Below are 16,207 nucleotides of genomic sequence, written 5' to 3'. Positions count from 1 at the left end.
AGAGAGGGAGAGACTGAAAGAAAAAGAACCTGAGAGACACATCGCACGAGGGGGAGAAAAAACTAACATTGTAAACAAGACCTTGTGATAATTAAATGCTGACAGCCAGACTTATTTGGAGTATCAGTGCCTCCCAGCCAGCTGGATCCATTACTTTTTCATTAGTGGTGAACACTTCCATCTTCTCCTCCTAAACTTTACATGACATCACAGGAGGAAGGCAGGGCCAAGCTTGGACTCTGCTCCAGCTCCAGGGAAAATCACTCCATCAGCCTCCCTCTCTCTCTCTCTCTCTCTCTCTGTGCACGGACCACCCTCCACTGTTCTCTGCCCCTGGACTGCCTTTGCTGGTGCCATAACTGTGAGTGCAGGCCTTCACTCTCAATGAGAGCAAAGACAGAGCAAGACTGAGAGTGAGGGGACGAGAATGGAGGGCATGAACCTGCAGTGGAAACAATATTGAGACACCGCTCGGACCACTGACTGAACTCACTGACACAGGTGAGATTTCTGCTTTATTTATTTTACTATCCGTTGAACTGAAGTGCACTGCTGGCCAATTTTTTAATGCCACTTGTACTCTGTAATTTTGTATCTGACAAGTGTAGCTACACATGAATGATTTGTAATACTTACTTATGGTGTGATATAAGTGATTTTACTTCCTTGACTATTGTTGACATGATGGCATATTTGTTGTTTTTCCACACTGCAGTAAGTTCTCAACCAAAATCTTCCAAAAGGAGGGTGAGCTGTAGAGATGTGCATCCCTTCATGAGGAAGGAATTTTCTAATGTGCGTTATGTGTTATGAAAACATTTTGACCATATTTTCCAAGCTTGTGTATCATGTTGCCTCCTCAGCAGACGGGCCCAATCAGTGGCATCAACAGAGAAACTTGAGGGCTAATCGGTGCTAAAAGTCTATGGGCCCAGAGCAAAAGCCACAACAAAGTTAGACTGGAAAGAGGGGGATTTCTAATTTACTCATTTGTATTCATTCTGTACTGGGAAAATTAAGAAATTATGGGAATTGTACATATTTCTTTCAGAGGCTTTTATGTTAAAATGGACTATTTCAAAAAGGGAGGTACTGTAGCGGAAAAAACAGCCGCTACAAAGTTTGACCTGTCTGGTCATAAGCACTAAATTAATATGAAAGTGGCTGCTGGTTATCTCTGAGCAGGGAAAAGCGAGGAGAAGATTAGCTTTTAATAAGTCCTCAGAAATTGACGTCTCTTTTGTGGACTCGACCAGCGTGGTGAGAGTGACGGAGAGAAACCTGGTGGTAATAACTGCAAATGAGATTTACAGCCCCGGCTGAGGAGCCTCTATGTAAACACTGTCACTCCTGTCAAGGCCTGCGAGATTCATATTGTGGGGTTGGAGTCGTGCAGTCGTGCCAGTTGTTGAGACTGAACTACTGAAAAGGGATGACCTGTGATTTCAGAAAGAGGGGGGAAAGAACTTTGTGGCTAATAATAACTGACTGACAGTTTCTGAGGTGTTTCTGAGCTCTGACACATGGCCTCTATTCCTCTAAGTGCCTTTCCCTTTGCTCTCATACAGTTTATGATTCATGAGTAAATCAAACTGCAGCTCATTCCACACGGTACAGCAAAAACACAGGCTTCAAGACAGAGTTGTGTTGTTAAACAACATGGTTATTGGAAACTCATTTAGGCTCAGATGCTTTCCATCAATCACGCGAAACTTCACGAAAACACCAAAAAATTCCATTGAGGTAAGCATGTTTTTTTTTTTTCTGAGATAAATGATACAAGGGTTATATTCTGTGACTCGAGCAGTTTGAGTTTAAATAATCCTCTGGGATATGTTCCATTAACTGTGGACAGAGCTCTTCGGTGCACCTAAACGTCAAGATGAGACCACAGAAATGATTTAAAGCTCCAGCTGTCTCGGTCTTGAAAATAATTTTTTAATTCTGCTCCTTTGGCTTGTGAAATCCTCCCAGGATTCTGTTTCAAAGAGTATCAGTGTGAAGTGGGTCACACCATGTGCCTGTCAGAAGTGTTAGACGAAGACTGCTTAACCTCCTTGGTCACATCCGCCACGCTGCCTCCTGGTTGGATTTGGCTCGACTGCCAAAACCAGCCTGAGGTTGGCTCACCACTCTACCTCCACTTCCAGGGCCAAACCATGCTGCTGAGTAGAGAGGGAGGGATTTTTCATTTAGCATGTACCCTGCCCTGCCTCATTCTTTGTGCTGTCAAAACCGATGAAATCAAAACACAAGCTTCCTTTCCAAAAATAGACTCCAGAAAACATTACTCATAAATCAGGGTTCCCTGTTGCCCCTGCTGCTCTTTGAGCACATCAATTTCTCTCATTCATCACCAGATTTAAATCCACCACTTTCTTCTGTCTTTTGGTGACTAATGTGTGCTTTGGGAGGCACAGAACATTTTGAGCGATACAACACATGTTCTTAATTCAGAATTTGATGTGTTGCCATCGGGCCGGAGATTTGGGATGGTAATCTGCGAACCAGTATAAGAAACAATTCATTCCATCTGCCTTCAAGATATTACATCCTGACAAGTAGAATATTTCTTTTAACCATTAATTGGTAATGTGGTGATTGATTGTTTAACTGTCTTTGGAAATGTTTGCATGATTTCCTTTGATGATAGTGTACGTTGATATTGCTGCGAATGTGCCTTATGGTGCAGCTGCGTTTTCACTAAAGAAACAACATTCCCGACATGACAAAAAGTATATTTCGTCTTTATCTTTTTGTTATTCTTTCTGTACCACCCTGGAAAAAAATCCATGAATTCAAATGAGTCAGCAAGGCCCAGTTTTAATCACTTGATGGCTTTTACTATTTTGCTAACTTAAATACATATTTCTACGCCCCTTGAGTCCATCAGAGATTTCAGCTGGAAACCCATCGGATAATGTATTCAGTGTCATTTAATGCCACATCAACTGAATTATCGGTGAAATATTTGACTTTGTCTGGAACGTCTGTGAACTGTGAGAGCTTCAAAAATATTAAAAACAGAACTCAACACTTGCACACACTGGGACATCTGAGACAAATGTGGCCAGGGCCATAATGAAAAAGAACCCGTCATAGAATGTATTGAAAATACGAGTTGAAATAACACATTTGCGGCAGTTGGGTGGAAGAACTGTTATTCCACCGCAAATCGTAGCAGAAGGCAGCTCTTGCCAAGAGCATGACTGTCTGCAGTATGTGGCATGTGAAACAAGCCGTGCATGTGTCGAAGTCTGCTTCTTTTCACTGTACATTAAAGTGCTCACTTGCTTCATAATTAAGCAGAACTCTTGAGTTTAGTCTTCACAAGCAGCTCTTTCCTACTGTGCTAAACCAATCAGTGCTCTCTGACTGAGTTTTACAGACACAGTGGTTTAAGTGGATTAAGCCAGATTAGAGTGAAAAAGAAAACATCTGTGAAAATGTGTAGTTTTCTAGTATTGCGTCTTGGTTGAAATTGAACAAATAGGGCAACAAGACGGGTTACAAATTAAACGGAAAGCCAACACAGGGAGTCTTCGTATAGTGCTGGTAACTCAGCTTTAACACACCTTGGTATTGATCGTCCAAGTCTCATGAACTCATTGTGGAGCACCACTCACAGCAATTTTCTTGGTTTCAGTGTTGGCCCTAATCTTGCATAGCTGTTTAACACATCAGGATAAAAAATGTTTTATTGTTGGATGAATTTAAACATTCAAAACAACTTTGTTTTGATTTGCAATGACTCTTCACCATACGGACACAAATGAAGGAAAAACAATGTCGCCAAAACTGACCCTCATTACGTAACAGATCCACCTGGAGTCAAGGTTCAGCTTTGGCCTTTGATTCATCATCCAGCTGTAGCTTCTTTTTAAAATACTTGGAACCATTTAAATGTATAAGTACTAGCTTTATTTGCCTATTCTCAGCAAATTAAAACAAAAGGTAAAAATATCAATAATCTGACCCAACTATGAAGTCTGAGTTGCAAAATGGGACTACAAGCACATAAGCACAAACATGAGTGCTAGTGCTGCTGTTAATATAGCAGCTCCGTGATTGTGTAGCTGCTGTATCTCCGTGAAGTTACAGTTAGCTACAGTTAAGTGTTGTGCCAAATGTTAACACGAGTATAGGAACAAGTTTCAGTAACATACAGATATGAAATAGATGCTACAATTAGCACGCTAACTATCATGATTTAGTTAGCACAAAATACAATGCATTGCTAAAGCTAATATGAAGGTAGACATTTTTCTCAATGGGCATTTTGGCAGAAATAGTTGGTAAACAGGTGCAAGGCTACACTGACATTAACTAGGGCTCAGAAACTAAATACAACAGAATGTTGTCATAAGTAATGCCTGTGTTTACCTACTATTGTCATTACTGGCAAATGGTGGCTGGGAAAATTAGTTTAGTTAGTATTAAGTCATGAGAACTTTTCAGACAAGGGATTCAAAACATTAATGGCTTCATCAATAAGGGGGCAGTGACTGTGAATGGGGGTAGCTGAAAATGTCACTTTTTTGAGCTTACTGAAGAGGTGATTGCATAGCTATACTACTAACTAGCTTGTTTTTTTAAGCATGGCTTGAAGTAAAACTATATATTTGCAAGCCTTTTCAAAAATTCATATCTTCAGTATGAATCAGTTGGCTTGGGATTTAAAGGGGAGGGAGTCTGCAAAGAATTGGAGATAGGCTAATTCTTTGTTGATGTTGGCATTTTTATTGGAAATGACAGAATAATGCGCAACTTATCCTTCTATGTACTCTGCCCTCTCATAGATCTCTAGCTTGCTTGGTGATAGTAAGAGGCGGAATCATGAGACCTGATATGTGGCGCCTTTTTGTTCTGTTTGGTCTGTCTCTCTGGAGCAACAGTCAAGCCTTCACGAAGAACCCCATCCTTTCCCGGATAAGAAGGGCTCCAGAGGCCAACGAAGAAAGCAAGAAGTGCTCCTATACCTTCCTGGTCCCTGAGCAAAAGATCACAGGCCCCATCTGTGCCGCCCGAGGCTATTCAACTGACAAGGACCGCGTGACGCGCCTGGATGTGGCCTCGGTGCGTGACCTTCTGTCAAAACAGCGCCGGGAGATGGAAACTTTGAAGTTGGTGGTGGACGTGGATGGCAACTTGGTCAATGAGATGAAGTTGCTGAGGAAAGAGAGCAGAAACATGAACTCCAGAGTGACCCAGCTTTACATGCAGCTGCTGCATGAGATCATAAGGAAGAGGGATAATTCACTGGAGTTGGCTCAGTTGGAGACACGCATCCTTAACGCCACCACTGAGTCACTGCGCCTAGCCTCGAGGTACAGGGAACTGGAGACCAAATATGCATCCCTGTCTGCAATAGTGAACAATCAGTCAGTGCTGATTGGAGCACTGGAGGAACATTGTATGCAGGTATACAGTCGTAGGCATGAGCAACCACCCCTGGGACCTCCACTTGTGCAGGTGGTGCCTGAGAACATTCCAGTCAGTGTGCCACGTTTTACCAATGAGATCCAGACCGACAACACCAGAGGATTTGCCCGGGAAAGGGGCTCTCGCTCTGGGCCCCCACCCACAAAAGGCACCCTAGAAGTCGAGAAATCTGAGAGAAACTTCAGCACAGAAGGTGAGTGTATGAGGGAATTAGTTTGATAGTGATCCATTCATTCTGCTAATTCATTTCCATTCATTTATTCTTTGACTGTGTCACTAAAGTAACAAAAACAGTCACGGTAAAATGTAGAGCAGTCATGACTTTTGCAGGCCAACCACAACAGAATAATAAAACAGGACTTTTAATACAGCTGCAAATGGGCCACAGACCTCATTCCAAAGGTTAAAGATTTGCGAAATCAGCTGTTACTCAGCTCCAGGCTCAGCAGAAAGAACACAAACCAGGATGGAAATAAAAATGTTGTAACGTGTGAACCAAGCCAGGATACTTAAAGAAAAGCAAAGTAAGACCTGATCTGCTTGATGTTGCTCATTGACAGAATTTCCTGACGCATTTAAATTACCATTGCTCAAGAAAAATAAAGTATAAAGGATTTCAATGCAGCTAGGTATGAAAATGATCCTTTGCAAGACTTTTCCATTGCGTGAGAGGTAGACAAAACCCATGCTGCAATGAGGTACCGAAGGTAGCTCTGTTTTTAAGAGTCCAGACTATTATTACTGTTACTTTTATTAGCATTATTCTATAATTGGTAGGGAAACCGTTAACTCACCCTTTAAATAAACTTACTGCTGCATGGCCTATTAAAGAAATCTTGTTATGAAAGTGTAAAATGACCTTGAAAAAAGGCAGACATTGACAACAACTGTTTTGGTTTTTTGACCTAAAATGAGGGAAAGTCATTTCTTGTTAAAGGGATATAAGAGGCCTGTTCTCAGAGGAAATGGTAAACAAGTGTAACGTTGTAGATCTACAGCAGATACATGTAAATGGTAAATGGGCTTCATTTATATATGACTTTTCTAGTCTTGTTGACCACCCAAGTGCACTTACAGTACAAGCCACAATTAACCCATTCACACATACAGTGTACGTGTATACTTGGTCGGACTCCAGAATGTGTCTTTTTCATGCTATAGAAAGAGTTTTTGAAAACTACAAAACAGGGGGACAACATGTAACTGCAGTGGTGGAACCCAGTCTTGAGGCTAAACCTGAATTAGCTACAAAAACATCATCTACTTGGCTGCCCAGCGGTGCTTTGGTAAGAACTGTTTGGTTTGTCTCTGTGTTGCCTCTATGATGGACTGCTGACCCATCCAGTGTGCACCCGCCTCTCCTCTGGTTGGGAGGTAGGATAGGTTATTATTAATTAATTGAATTCCAATTGGCTTGAATTGGACTTACTATCTAAGTGCCTTGAGATGACAATTGTTGTCTTTGGCGCTATATAAATAAAAATGAATTGAATTGAATTGAATTGAATAGGCTCCAACCCCCGGAAAATGAAAGAACTTCATCCTTTGATTTGTCTCCATAGGCATGATTTTGTATGTTTTTTTTATGCTACATGAGTATGAAAATCACAACATACAGGAACACAACATCACCACATTTTGTGAGATAGTCATGCAATGACAATTAGATCACACTGTTGCATCACATTCAAAAGGCAAAAAAGCTGCATTACTTAGGGATGATGGACCTTCCCACACATGGCTGTCAGGCCGCAGACCTCGGCTCAAGTCCTGCGATGAGCACTGATGTTTTAAGGAAACTTTCCTCTGAAATGTCATTTTTGCATTCAGTCGCTGTTCCGATGGAATTGTATGCAGTAAAAGCAACTTGGTTAAGGTTAGGCATTAAAACGTAGCCTGCGCGATTAAGGTTTAAAATGGCTCAGTTAAAGGTACGCTTGCATTAAAACAGCCACTGTAATAATGTAAAAATGATTGTCAAAATATGCTTTTTCCTGGATAATTGGTGGCTGAGTCTTGACAACTCAGTTCAACACCCAAAACAGGCTGAAAACACAAACCAGTCTTCGTCATAAAATATACTTCTTTGAACATTGTCATGAGTGACACGATTTTTTGTTAATACAAAGTTTTAGGTTTTGACTCTTTCACTTTTTTCCATGAGACCAGGCTGACTGACTGCGCCCTAGTTACATCAGGCTAGCTGGAGGACAGTCACTGATAATCTGAGTAAAAGCTAATTAACTTTTTTTTTTTTGGTTTATGCGATGGAAAATCAGTTTTGATGCTCCAGTGTTAAATTTAAGCCTAGTGATTTGTTCTTTCGTGGTATCATAAGATAAAAAAATAATTACAAACTAAACTAGTTCTGTTGAAAGCTAATTTGCCTAGCTTGGATTTCCTTAAATGTCCAACCCAGTTAAATAGATTTCAGATTTCAAAACAGATTCCAAAATTACAATAGAATTCTGATAATCTTACAGCATCACCAGAGTCTACTGTTAGCCTGCTCTCTATTTAGAGCTGGACAATGTCTTTCACTGCATGTTCCACGTTCTTATTGTGCTTTCCTTCAGGTCCGTTCAGAGACTGTCTGGAGGCTCAGGAGGCCGGTCACAGCACCAGCGGGATGTATCTCATCAGACCGGGCGAAGCAGAGAGGCCATTGCAGGTCTGGTGTGAACAGGACATAGACAACGGGGGTTGGACCGTTATCCAGCGCAGAAGAGATGGATCAGTTAACTTCTTCAGAAACTGGGAAAACTACAAGGTGATGACAATGGGACTTCCTCTGGTCGGTCTGTCTTTTTTTCTTCTCTTCTTTCTTGGGCCAGCTTGTTAATTCTTAGCTCTTCCAGAGACAACAATGGTGTCGTTATATGACCCGCCTTGGGGACTGTCTGGGTTGTTTGAGATAATTTCCTGAGGCTGAATCCTTGTGTTTTCACTTACTGTAAAATATAGCGCCCTGTCATCAGCTATATTCGAGCAAGGTAATTTATTTTTTTTTTTTAGATTTCCATTATGAAACTTTAGATGCCCCACTAAGAAGGTATTCTGCACAGCTCAATCTGCAAGCATTTCTTTCCACAGCCACTTCTACTATGGTTCCTTCTTAGATGGATGGCTGGTTGGCTTACACCACACCGTATAGAGCGCCATCATCAAAGCCCTGTGAGAATGAGTTAGAGAATATCACAGCAGGCAGCTGCTGCAATCCAGTGTTCCATTCGGTCCGGCCAACTTTGTGCATGTCTAACTGGAGGCTAAATTGCTCTCTTCCACACTGATTTGTCTCTGCGCTGAGACGCACACACACACACACACACACATAGAACCACAGCAGAGTCCCAAACTAAAACCCCACATCATTCATCATCTGTTGGCTCACTCAACTAATCCATAATCACAGACCTCAACCTCTTCTGCCAAGTGAAGTGTTCTTGAGCCTTGTGCCCAGACATTGATGGCTCATGGTTATTCAACACAAGTGCCCAAGTTTCACCATTAGCCACAATTCAAGAAATCTGTAGGGTTTGGGGAGCAGCATTCTGAGGAGAGATGCTTTTCTTCCAGCATAAACTCGACAACATAGCTTTCTCTTGAATTTCATATGGACAAGGGGGCATTCGTTTGCCACAGTCCTTTTCTCTTTTCTTTTGAAGTTTTCACGGATTACAGAACAATGATAAAAACATCATCAAGGAGAAATTTCTCATTTTCTCTACTAGCAATCCCACAGCTGCTTCCACAAGAGGTTTCAGGTTCCTAAATAATGCTCATGTTTCTAAACTCCTCGGCCCATTATTTTCTGTAATCTTTTTGTAACCTTCCCTTTAATTTTCCTTTGATCCAGAGCGGCTTTGGCAACATAGATGCGGAATACTGGCTCGGCCTGGAAGGCATCTACAACTTAGGGAGGCAGGGCGACTACAAGCTGCTGGTGGAGATGGAGGACTGGATGGACAAGAAGGTGTACGCTCAGTACAGCAGCTTTCACCTGGAGCCAGAAAGCGAGGGCTACCGCTTGCGCCTGGGCACATACCAGGGTAATGCCGGGGATTCCCTCAGCAGCCACAACGGCAAACAGTTCACCACTCTGGATCGAGACAAAGATGCTTTCTCAGGTAGATGGAGCTGCAGTGCTTTCTTTAAAGTGGATCAGATTATATCCATGCGTAGACCTTCCGTTTTACTATCGTGACCTTGGAATTTGCAGTATTAAAGGGGAACTCCGGGGCATTTGAAGCGTGTTTCCATTGTTAGAGGTTGTCAAATAATGATAGTAGGACACAGAGAGGTGCACATCTGCGCTCCCTGTGTGAAGATCGCTCTGTCCGCACAGCCTGTCATGCGAGGCTAATACGTGGTGGCTAAGGGGCAAGCGCTAACCCTTCCACGTAAAACAACAACTTGCACACAGCAGAAACGTCACACCACTTTATAACCCATCCGACAATAAAGTCACAAGCCTTACCATCAAAACCATATGCATGGTTCTCACATTACTGGCATGGGGACGTTACAAAACAACTTTATAAACAGCATGTCACTCACCGGCTGGTTGTAGGCTCGCGCATGTGAAAGCCCAGAAGAGTCGATGGAGAATAATCCCATATACAAAACAATTATATTTTCTAGAAAAACTGCGTTCAAGTATTTAAAAATTTACAAGAATATTACTGGGCATGTATTGTTGTAATGTTTTAAATACTTGAACGCAGTTTTTCTAGAGAATATAATTGTTTTGTATATGGGATTATTCTCCATCGACTCTTTTGGGCTTTCACATGCGCGAGCCTACAACCAGCCGGTGAGTGACATGCTGTTTATAAAGTTGTTTTGTAACGTCCCCATGCCAGTAATGTGAGAACCATGCATATGGTTTTGATGGTAAGGCTTGTGACTTTATTGTCGGATGGGTTATAAAGTGGTGTGACGTTTCTGCAGTGTGCAAGTTGTTGTTTTACGTGGAAGGGTTAGCGCTTGCCCCTTAGCCACCACGTATTAGCCTCGCATGACATGCTGTGCGGACAGAGCGATCTTCACACAGGGAGCGCAGATGTGCACCTCTCTGTGTCCTACTATCATTATTTGACAACCTCTAGCAATGGAAACACGCTTCAAATGCCCCGGAGTTCCCCTTTAAGCCGTTGTTATCACACTCAACTACCCTGTCACCTAAAAAGTAGGGACACTGAGTCATCTTTGCTCTTTTAGTATTGGATGCCAACAACACATTTTAGGGGGAAAAAAAGCTCGTAACGGGGCAAGGAAAACAGGAAATGTTGCATAAAGTATAAACCTCCTTGTAAAAGAAAGTATAAAAAAAGCATCCCAGCGAGACTGAAGCCAATTTCACACACGAGCACCAGAGATGTTCGGGAGAATGTTTTTCCATGGTTATTGTTCACACGAACACATTCTGCTGAAGATGTGCTCTCCCTGCTGGAAACATTGTGGGTGATATACAGCATGTCGAGAATCTCCGGTCAGAAATGAAGACTGCGGTGCGTGTGTGGAAATGGTGTGTGAAATATTTCCCAAGCAAAGACGGGGAGGGGTTCACCACTCTTTAAACGAACCTGCAGGAAAATAGTTCATCAGTGTAAAAATAATATTTCTCAACATAGAATTTTGTTGAATTTGGTGAATAGATTATGTGTATTCCTGTAAGAAAGTGGTGTATCCGTCTTCAAAGGAAAAGAGAATTGAAGGGAAGCAAAGGGTGCACTCTTTTTTTTTTTTCCCCACATGACCTTATATTCCATAATATTATGCAAGAAAACAGCTAAATCTCTCTGGATTGCTATGATCTTTGGTAACCAAGCAGCAAGGCATTGGAAAATGGCCCAACATGTGCTGGAGATCACTGTAGGAACGTTTCTGAAAACCACTGTCAGTAAACACAGTTAGTCACTGCATCCACAAACACTACTTAAAATTCTGCTGACATCAAAACTCAAAACAAAATTCCAAACAATTTGCAAATCATTCCATTCACTTCTTATATAGAAATATCTGCATTTAACACAGTCACCCAACTTTGTTGCATTGCAGAGGCGCAGTGTACAGTTGAATTTTGCGTTTTCTCAGGCTCGTGGATTTCAAACAGACCCAGAATGCAGTGCGATGCAAAGTCTTAGCTGTATGCTGGAATCCCACAAAGCCTCCAGCAATGCCTTCACTTCCTTTAGCAAATAAATAGTGATCACTCACTTGCATGCATGACCTCTGCAACTTTTCATTTATTGCCGTGAGGATGTTAAGAGTCACGGGCTGGAAAATAGATTGTGCTTTTGGGAAGCTTTCTGTAAATACGCAGATTAGGACTATTTCAAAATGAATGCGATTGTTTTGGAAACAATCAAAACTGGCTGACTTTGAGCAACAAAACTTCCATTGCTGTTAGGGTCGTACTTTTGATTACAAACAGTAAAAAAAAAAGTGCAGAATTTTGTCTGTGTTTTAGAGATTACCAGAGAAAACATATCAAATGATTAAAAGTGAGACCTTGGACTATGTCGTGAAAAGCATCAGCTCATCTTGAATTTCATGGCAGCAACACCTCTCAAAAAGATGCCAACAAAAGACTGGAACAGTAAACGGTATTAAAAAAGACACGGCTGGAAAAAGTGTTGCAATGAATTCGGTTAATTCATTCACTTCATTAAAAACAGGCATTATTCTGTTATGAAAATCCCTGCCTGGGTTCAGGAACACTTCCAGAATCGTTGCCTGTGAACTCCGTTTACAAATGCAGGCACAGAGGCTGGAAATAAGGGCGAGAAAAAGCTCTCAATACGCTCTTATTTTCTAAGAGAAATACTGTTTCCATAAAAAACAAACGTTCTCACACGAGCTAATGATCCTCATTTTTCCCTACAACAGGTAACTGTGCCCATTTCCATAAAGGGGGCTGGTGGTACAACGCTTGCGGCCAAGCCAATCTCAACGGTGTCTGGTACACCGGAGGAGTGTACCGCAGCAAATTCCAGGATGGCATCTTCTGGGCCGACTACGGTGGAGGCTTCTACTCCATGAAGTCTGTCCGCATGATGATCCGGCCCATAGACTGAGACTACAGTGTTACTCGGACTGGTCAAGGGGCAGCTGTGGTGGCCGTGGCATATTTAAGACTCATTTTAAATTGTTACCTTATATGTCAACAGTAAGTGGTTGATGTTAGATGGAAGAACTGCAGCGATGGAAGTGACCCATCAGATAGTGAGCTGAAATTATCAGCAGTAACAGACACAAACTTTTTTTTTTTTATCAAAACAGATGCATATAAAAGAATTAAGGGCATATGACTTCATGAAATACAGAGCTCCACCATATATGGTAAAAGCAAACGAAGAACAACTGTCAACATTTTGCAGGTGATATATGTTTCTGTTGAAGACTGACTGTGTGCTCTCAGTACTACATTACTTAACAAAGAGGAGGTATATAACTTTATAACTTCACTGTCACAAGCATCACAGGAGCTATACGTGGCTTTTCCTACCTCACCAAGATAAATGTCTGGTTCAGATATTCATATCTGGTATTTGATTTGAAGTGTTTGGAGGCAGTAAACACATTTAGTCCATACCTACAGTCATGTAAGTCAAATAAACCCTCTTGGAATGCTAAGGTTTTACATATCTCGATATAAAAAATAAAATAAAAAATAGAAAGAAAGAATTGAGGTCATTTACAGCTTCAGATGAACAGAAACATATGACATATTACATCATGTCATTATTTACTTTTCAGAAATCAAACCAAGACACAGAAGCAGTATGTGAAAACTATGTACACCCAGCAGCTTGTGGAACCACCTTTAGCAGCAACAATGCATGTTATCACTCTCTCACATTGTTGTGGAGAAATTTTGGCCCATCGCAACACTGCTCCAGTTTATTGAGGTCTGTGGACTATTTTATGCACAACTTTCTTAAGGTCGCACTAAAGCATTTTTGTTGAGTTCTGGACTTTGACTGGACCATTGTAATATCTCGATTTTTTTCTTTTTCAGACATTCTGTTGTAGATTTGCTGGTCCTGTTCTATGACCTCATTTCAGCCAAGTTTTATCTCACAGACAGATGGCCTCACATTTGACTCTAGAATACTTTGGTATACAGAGGAGTTCATGGTCGACTCCATGACTGCAAGGTGTCCAGGTCCTGTGGCTGCAGAACAAGCCCAAATCATCAGCCCTCCACCACCGTGCTTGACAGTTGGTATGAGGTGTTTGTGCTGATATGCTGTGTTTGGTTTTCTCCAAACGTGCCGCTGTGCATTATGATCAAACATCTCCACTTTGGTCTCTTCTGTCCAAAGGACATTGTTCCAGAAGTCTTGTGGTTTGTTCAGATGTAACTTTACAAACCTAAGCTGTGCTGCCATGTTGTTTTTAGAGAGAAGAGGCTTTCTCCTGAAACCCTTCCAAACAAGCCGTACTTGTTCAGTCTCCATTTTGTGGTCTGTTCAGATGCAATTTTGAAAACCTGCCAACCTGTTCAGTCTTTTCTATTTGTACTGTCATGAACTTTAACATTTAACATAGCTCTTGAGTTTTTTTGTAGTTTCTCTGATCATTGCACAGTCTGACCTTTGGGTGAACTTGCTGGGACATCCACTGCTGGGAAAATATACATCTGTCTTGAATGTTTTCCACTTGTGAATAATCTTTCTCACTGGAGAATGACGGACTCCAAATAGTTTGGAAATGACCTTATAACTCTTCTCAGATTGATGAGCAGCAACAATCACTTCTCTCAGATCATTATTGATGTCTTTCCTCCTTGGCATTGTGTTCCTGCAGACCAGCAAACTGACAAAACTTTTGCTTTTATAGAGGTGCTCACATTGATGATGATCATTTGATCAGGTGATTAGCAGCACCCGGCTGCTGCTGACCCTCTTTACTCCCATGGAAGCACAAAGGATGGACTTAGTTTTTCACGCACTGCTTCTGCATTTTGGCTCAGTTTTAATAAATGAATAATGACAGTGTGGAATCTCAGGTCATTTTGTTTATCTAAGGTTATATTTACCTTGAAATTATGTTTTGATATATAAAACCATCGAATTAAAACAAGTGTACTTGATTTTTCACATGACTGCATATAGTGCGCTCTGTATACACTTTCAGATTTGAAGGAGCACAGTTGTTACACTTGATTGCTCAAAAACAGTGCTGGTTTTATTCTAAATTCCTACACTTAAAATGACCTTTATACTGCATGTTATAATACTTTGTCGAAGCGCAGATAATTTATGTGTATAATTAAGTTATCATAACAGTGAAATGGGCCAGGTGTCCTGAGGGAACAGGCAACGATACTACAGAAAAAAGGACCAGTTTTCTCCACTGTAAATAGGACAATCATTCTCAAAGTGTGCTAACACATGTGGAAATTAGCCTTATATGTTTTTCTCATTTGGACTTTGATTAAAGTTCAGTATGACTCCATGAAACACAAGCATTGTCGGGAGGAAAAGAAGCTTTGAGTGGTTTTTGAGCACGCAAAATATGCCGACCAAGCGCCGGGAGTTTTAAGCACTGGGACAGACAACGAGAAGCACATTTCTGAAAACCAGACAGGATGGAGAAAGAAAAAGAGGAGGGAGGGAGGAAGGGTTGGATGGGATGTACTGGGATGGAATCGGTCCAAATTTCCAAGTTATTTTTCCACGCTAACCCGCAACCCCAATCTTGCCTTCAAACGCAGAATAATCTACGTTCTTTCCACACAGAAAGTACTTGAGCTGTATGTTTTTGTAAAAAATATCTTTCAATGAAAAAAGCCGTGGGTTCCCTCACCCTGTAATCAATGCTATGGATGGAAATCCTTGAAGGGAACCCGTCTCAGAGGGCAGGAGATATTTAAACTGGTGGGTTTGCTTTGAACAACCTATCTGCGTCCGTAGCAAACATGAAAGGCCGCAGCCTTCTGTGTCTGACCTGAAGGTAGACTTGCATGTTGTGCTTTTTTTCTACCTTTTTTTAATTGAGCACTATGGGACTCACACCCATCTCTTTATAAAGATTTTATGAAGCAACAAAACACAAAACAAGGATACTGGTCAAACGCAGTATCGCGGAGACATGTTTATGGATATGTAAAAAGGCAGAATCTAATAAAAACTGTTGTCATCCTATAAATAAGCAGCAATAAAAGTCTAAACCAATGACTCACAATGCTCAACACAACAATATTACAACAGTGGCTAAATGGAGAGCATTTGAGGGTACGTCATGGGACACACTTGTTCAAGGGCTTTCGAAGAAGAGCTCTCACTTGTAATGTTAAAACATGATTTGTTTTTAGTGTGTTTAGATTACATCTTATTGTGCGTGGCTGTTAGTTGGAATGCTGTAGTCTCAATAGCGATAGAAAGTTTCCCACTGAAGTTCTGTGCTTAATTTGCATTTGACACCAACAAGAGGTGTCTTCATACCTTTGTGTCTTTGAGGGAACAGCTGAATACATCACAAAGATTCGAGTTTTGACTGAATAAGGGCAAGCCATTTGTTCAAGTCTCACTGGGCTACAGTGCATTACTCTTTGTCACATCTGTCTGTTCAGCAGTTAATAGTTTTACCTTAAATTCTCTTTTTTATGAGAGAAAAACCTTTGGTAACAGAGTCCGTCTGTATTTGTTGATGTAGGTTTAGAAGACTTAAATAGGTTAAATTAGACAACTCAAAAAAAGCACAAAAACTGGAAGACTAGATCACAAGTGTTCACTTGGGTTGAATTTGTACTTAA

At 41.2% G+C, this 16,207-nt stretch overlaps 1 protein-coding gene across 1 annotated transcript; it reads left to right on the top strand.

Moving 5' to 3' along the window:
- Positions 1-311: 311 nt before the first annotated feature.
- angptl1b (angiopoietin-like 1b) lies at positions 312-14,547 on the top strand. Its single transcript, XM_075483935.1, has 5 exons — positions 312-501; positions 4,800-5,635; positions 8,019-8,212; positions 9,299-9,569; positions 12,334-14,547. Exons 2-5 carry the CDS (start codon positions 4,837-4,839, stop codon positions 12,519-12,521), a joined length of 1,452 nt encoding a protein of 483 aa, XP_075340050.1. The 5' UTR covers positions 312-501; positions 4,800-4,836; the 3' UTR covers positions 12,522-14,547.
- Positions 14,548-16,207: the final 1,660 nt, after the last annotated feature.

Source organism: Odontesthes bonariensis, chromosome 14 (genome assembly GCF_027942865.1).
Source record: "Odontesthes bonariensis isolate fOdoBon6 chromosome 14, fOdoBon6.hap1, whole genome shotgun sequence".
NCBI classification, from domain to species: Eukaryota; Metazoa; Chordata; class Actinopteri; order Atheriniformes; family Atherinopsidae; genus Odontesthes; species Odontesthes bonariensis.
Note: the sequence above shows the minus strand (reverse complement) of the source record. Positions and strands in the feature narration are given on the sequence as shown.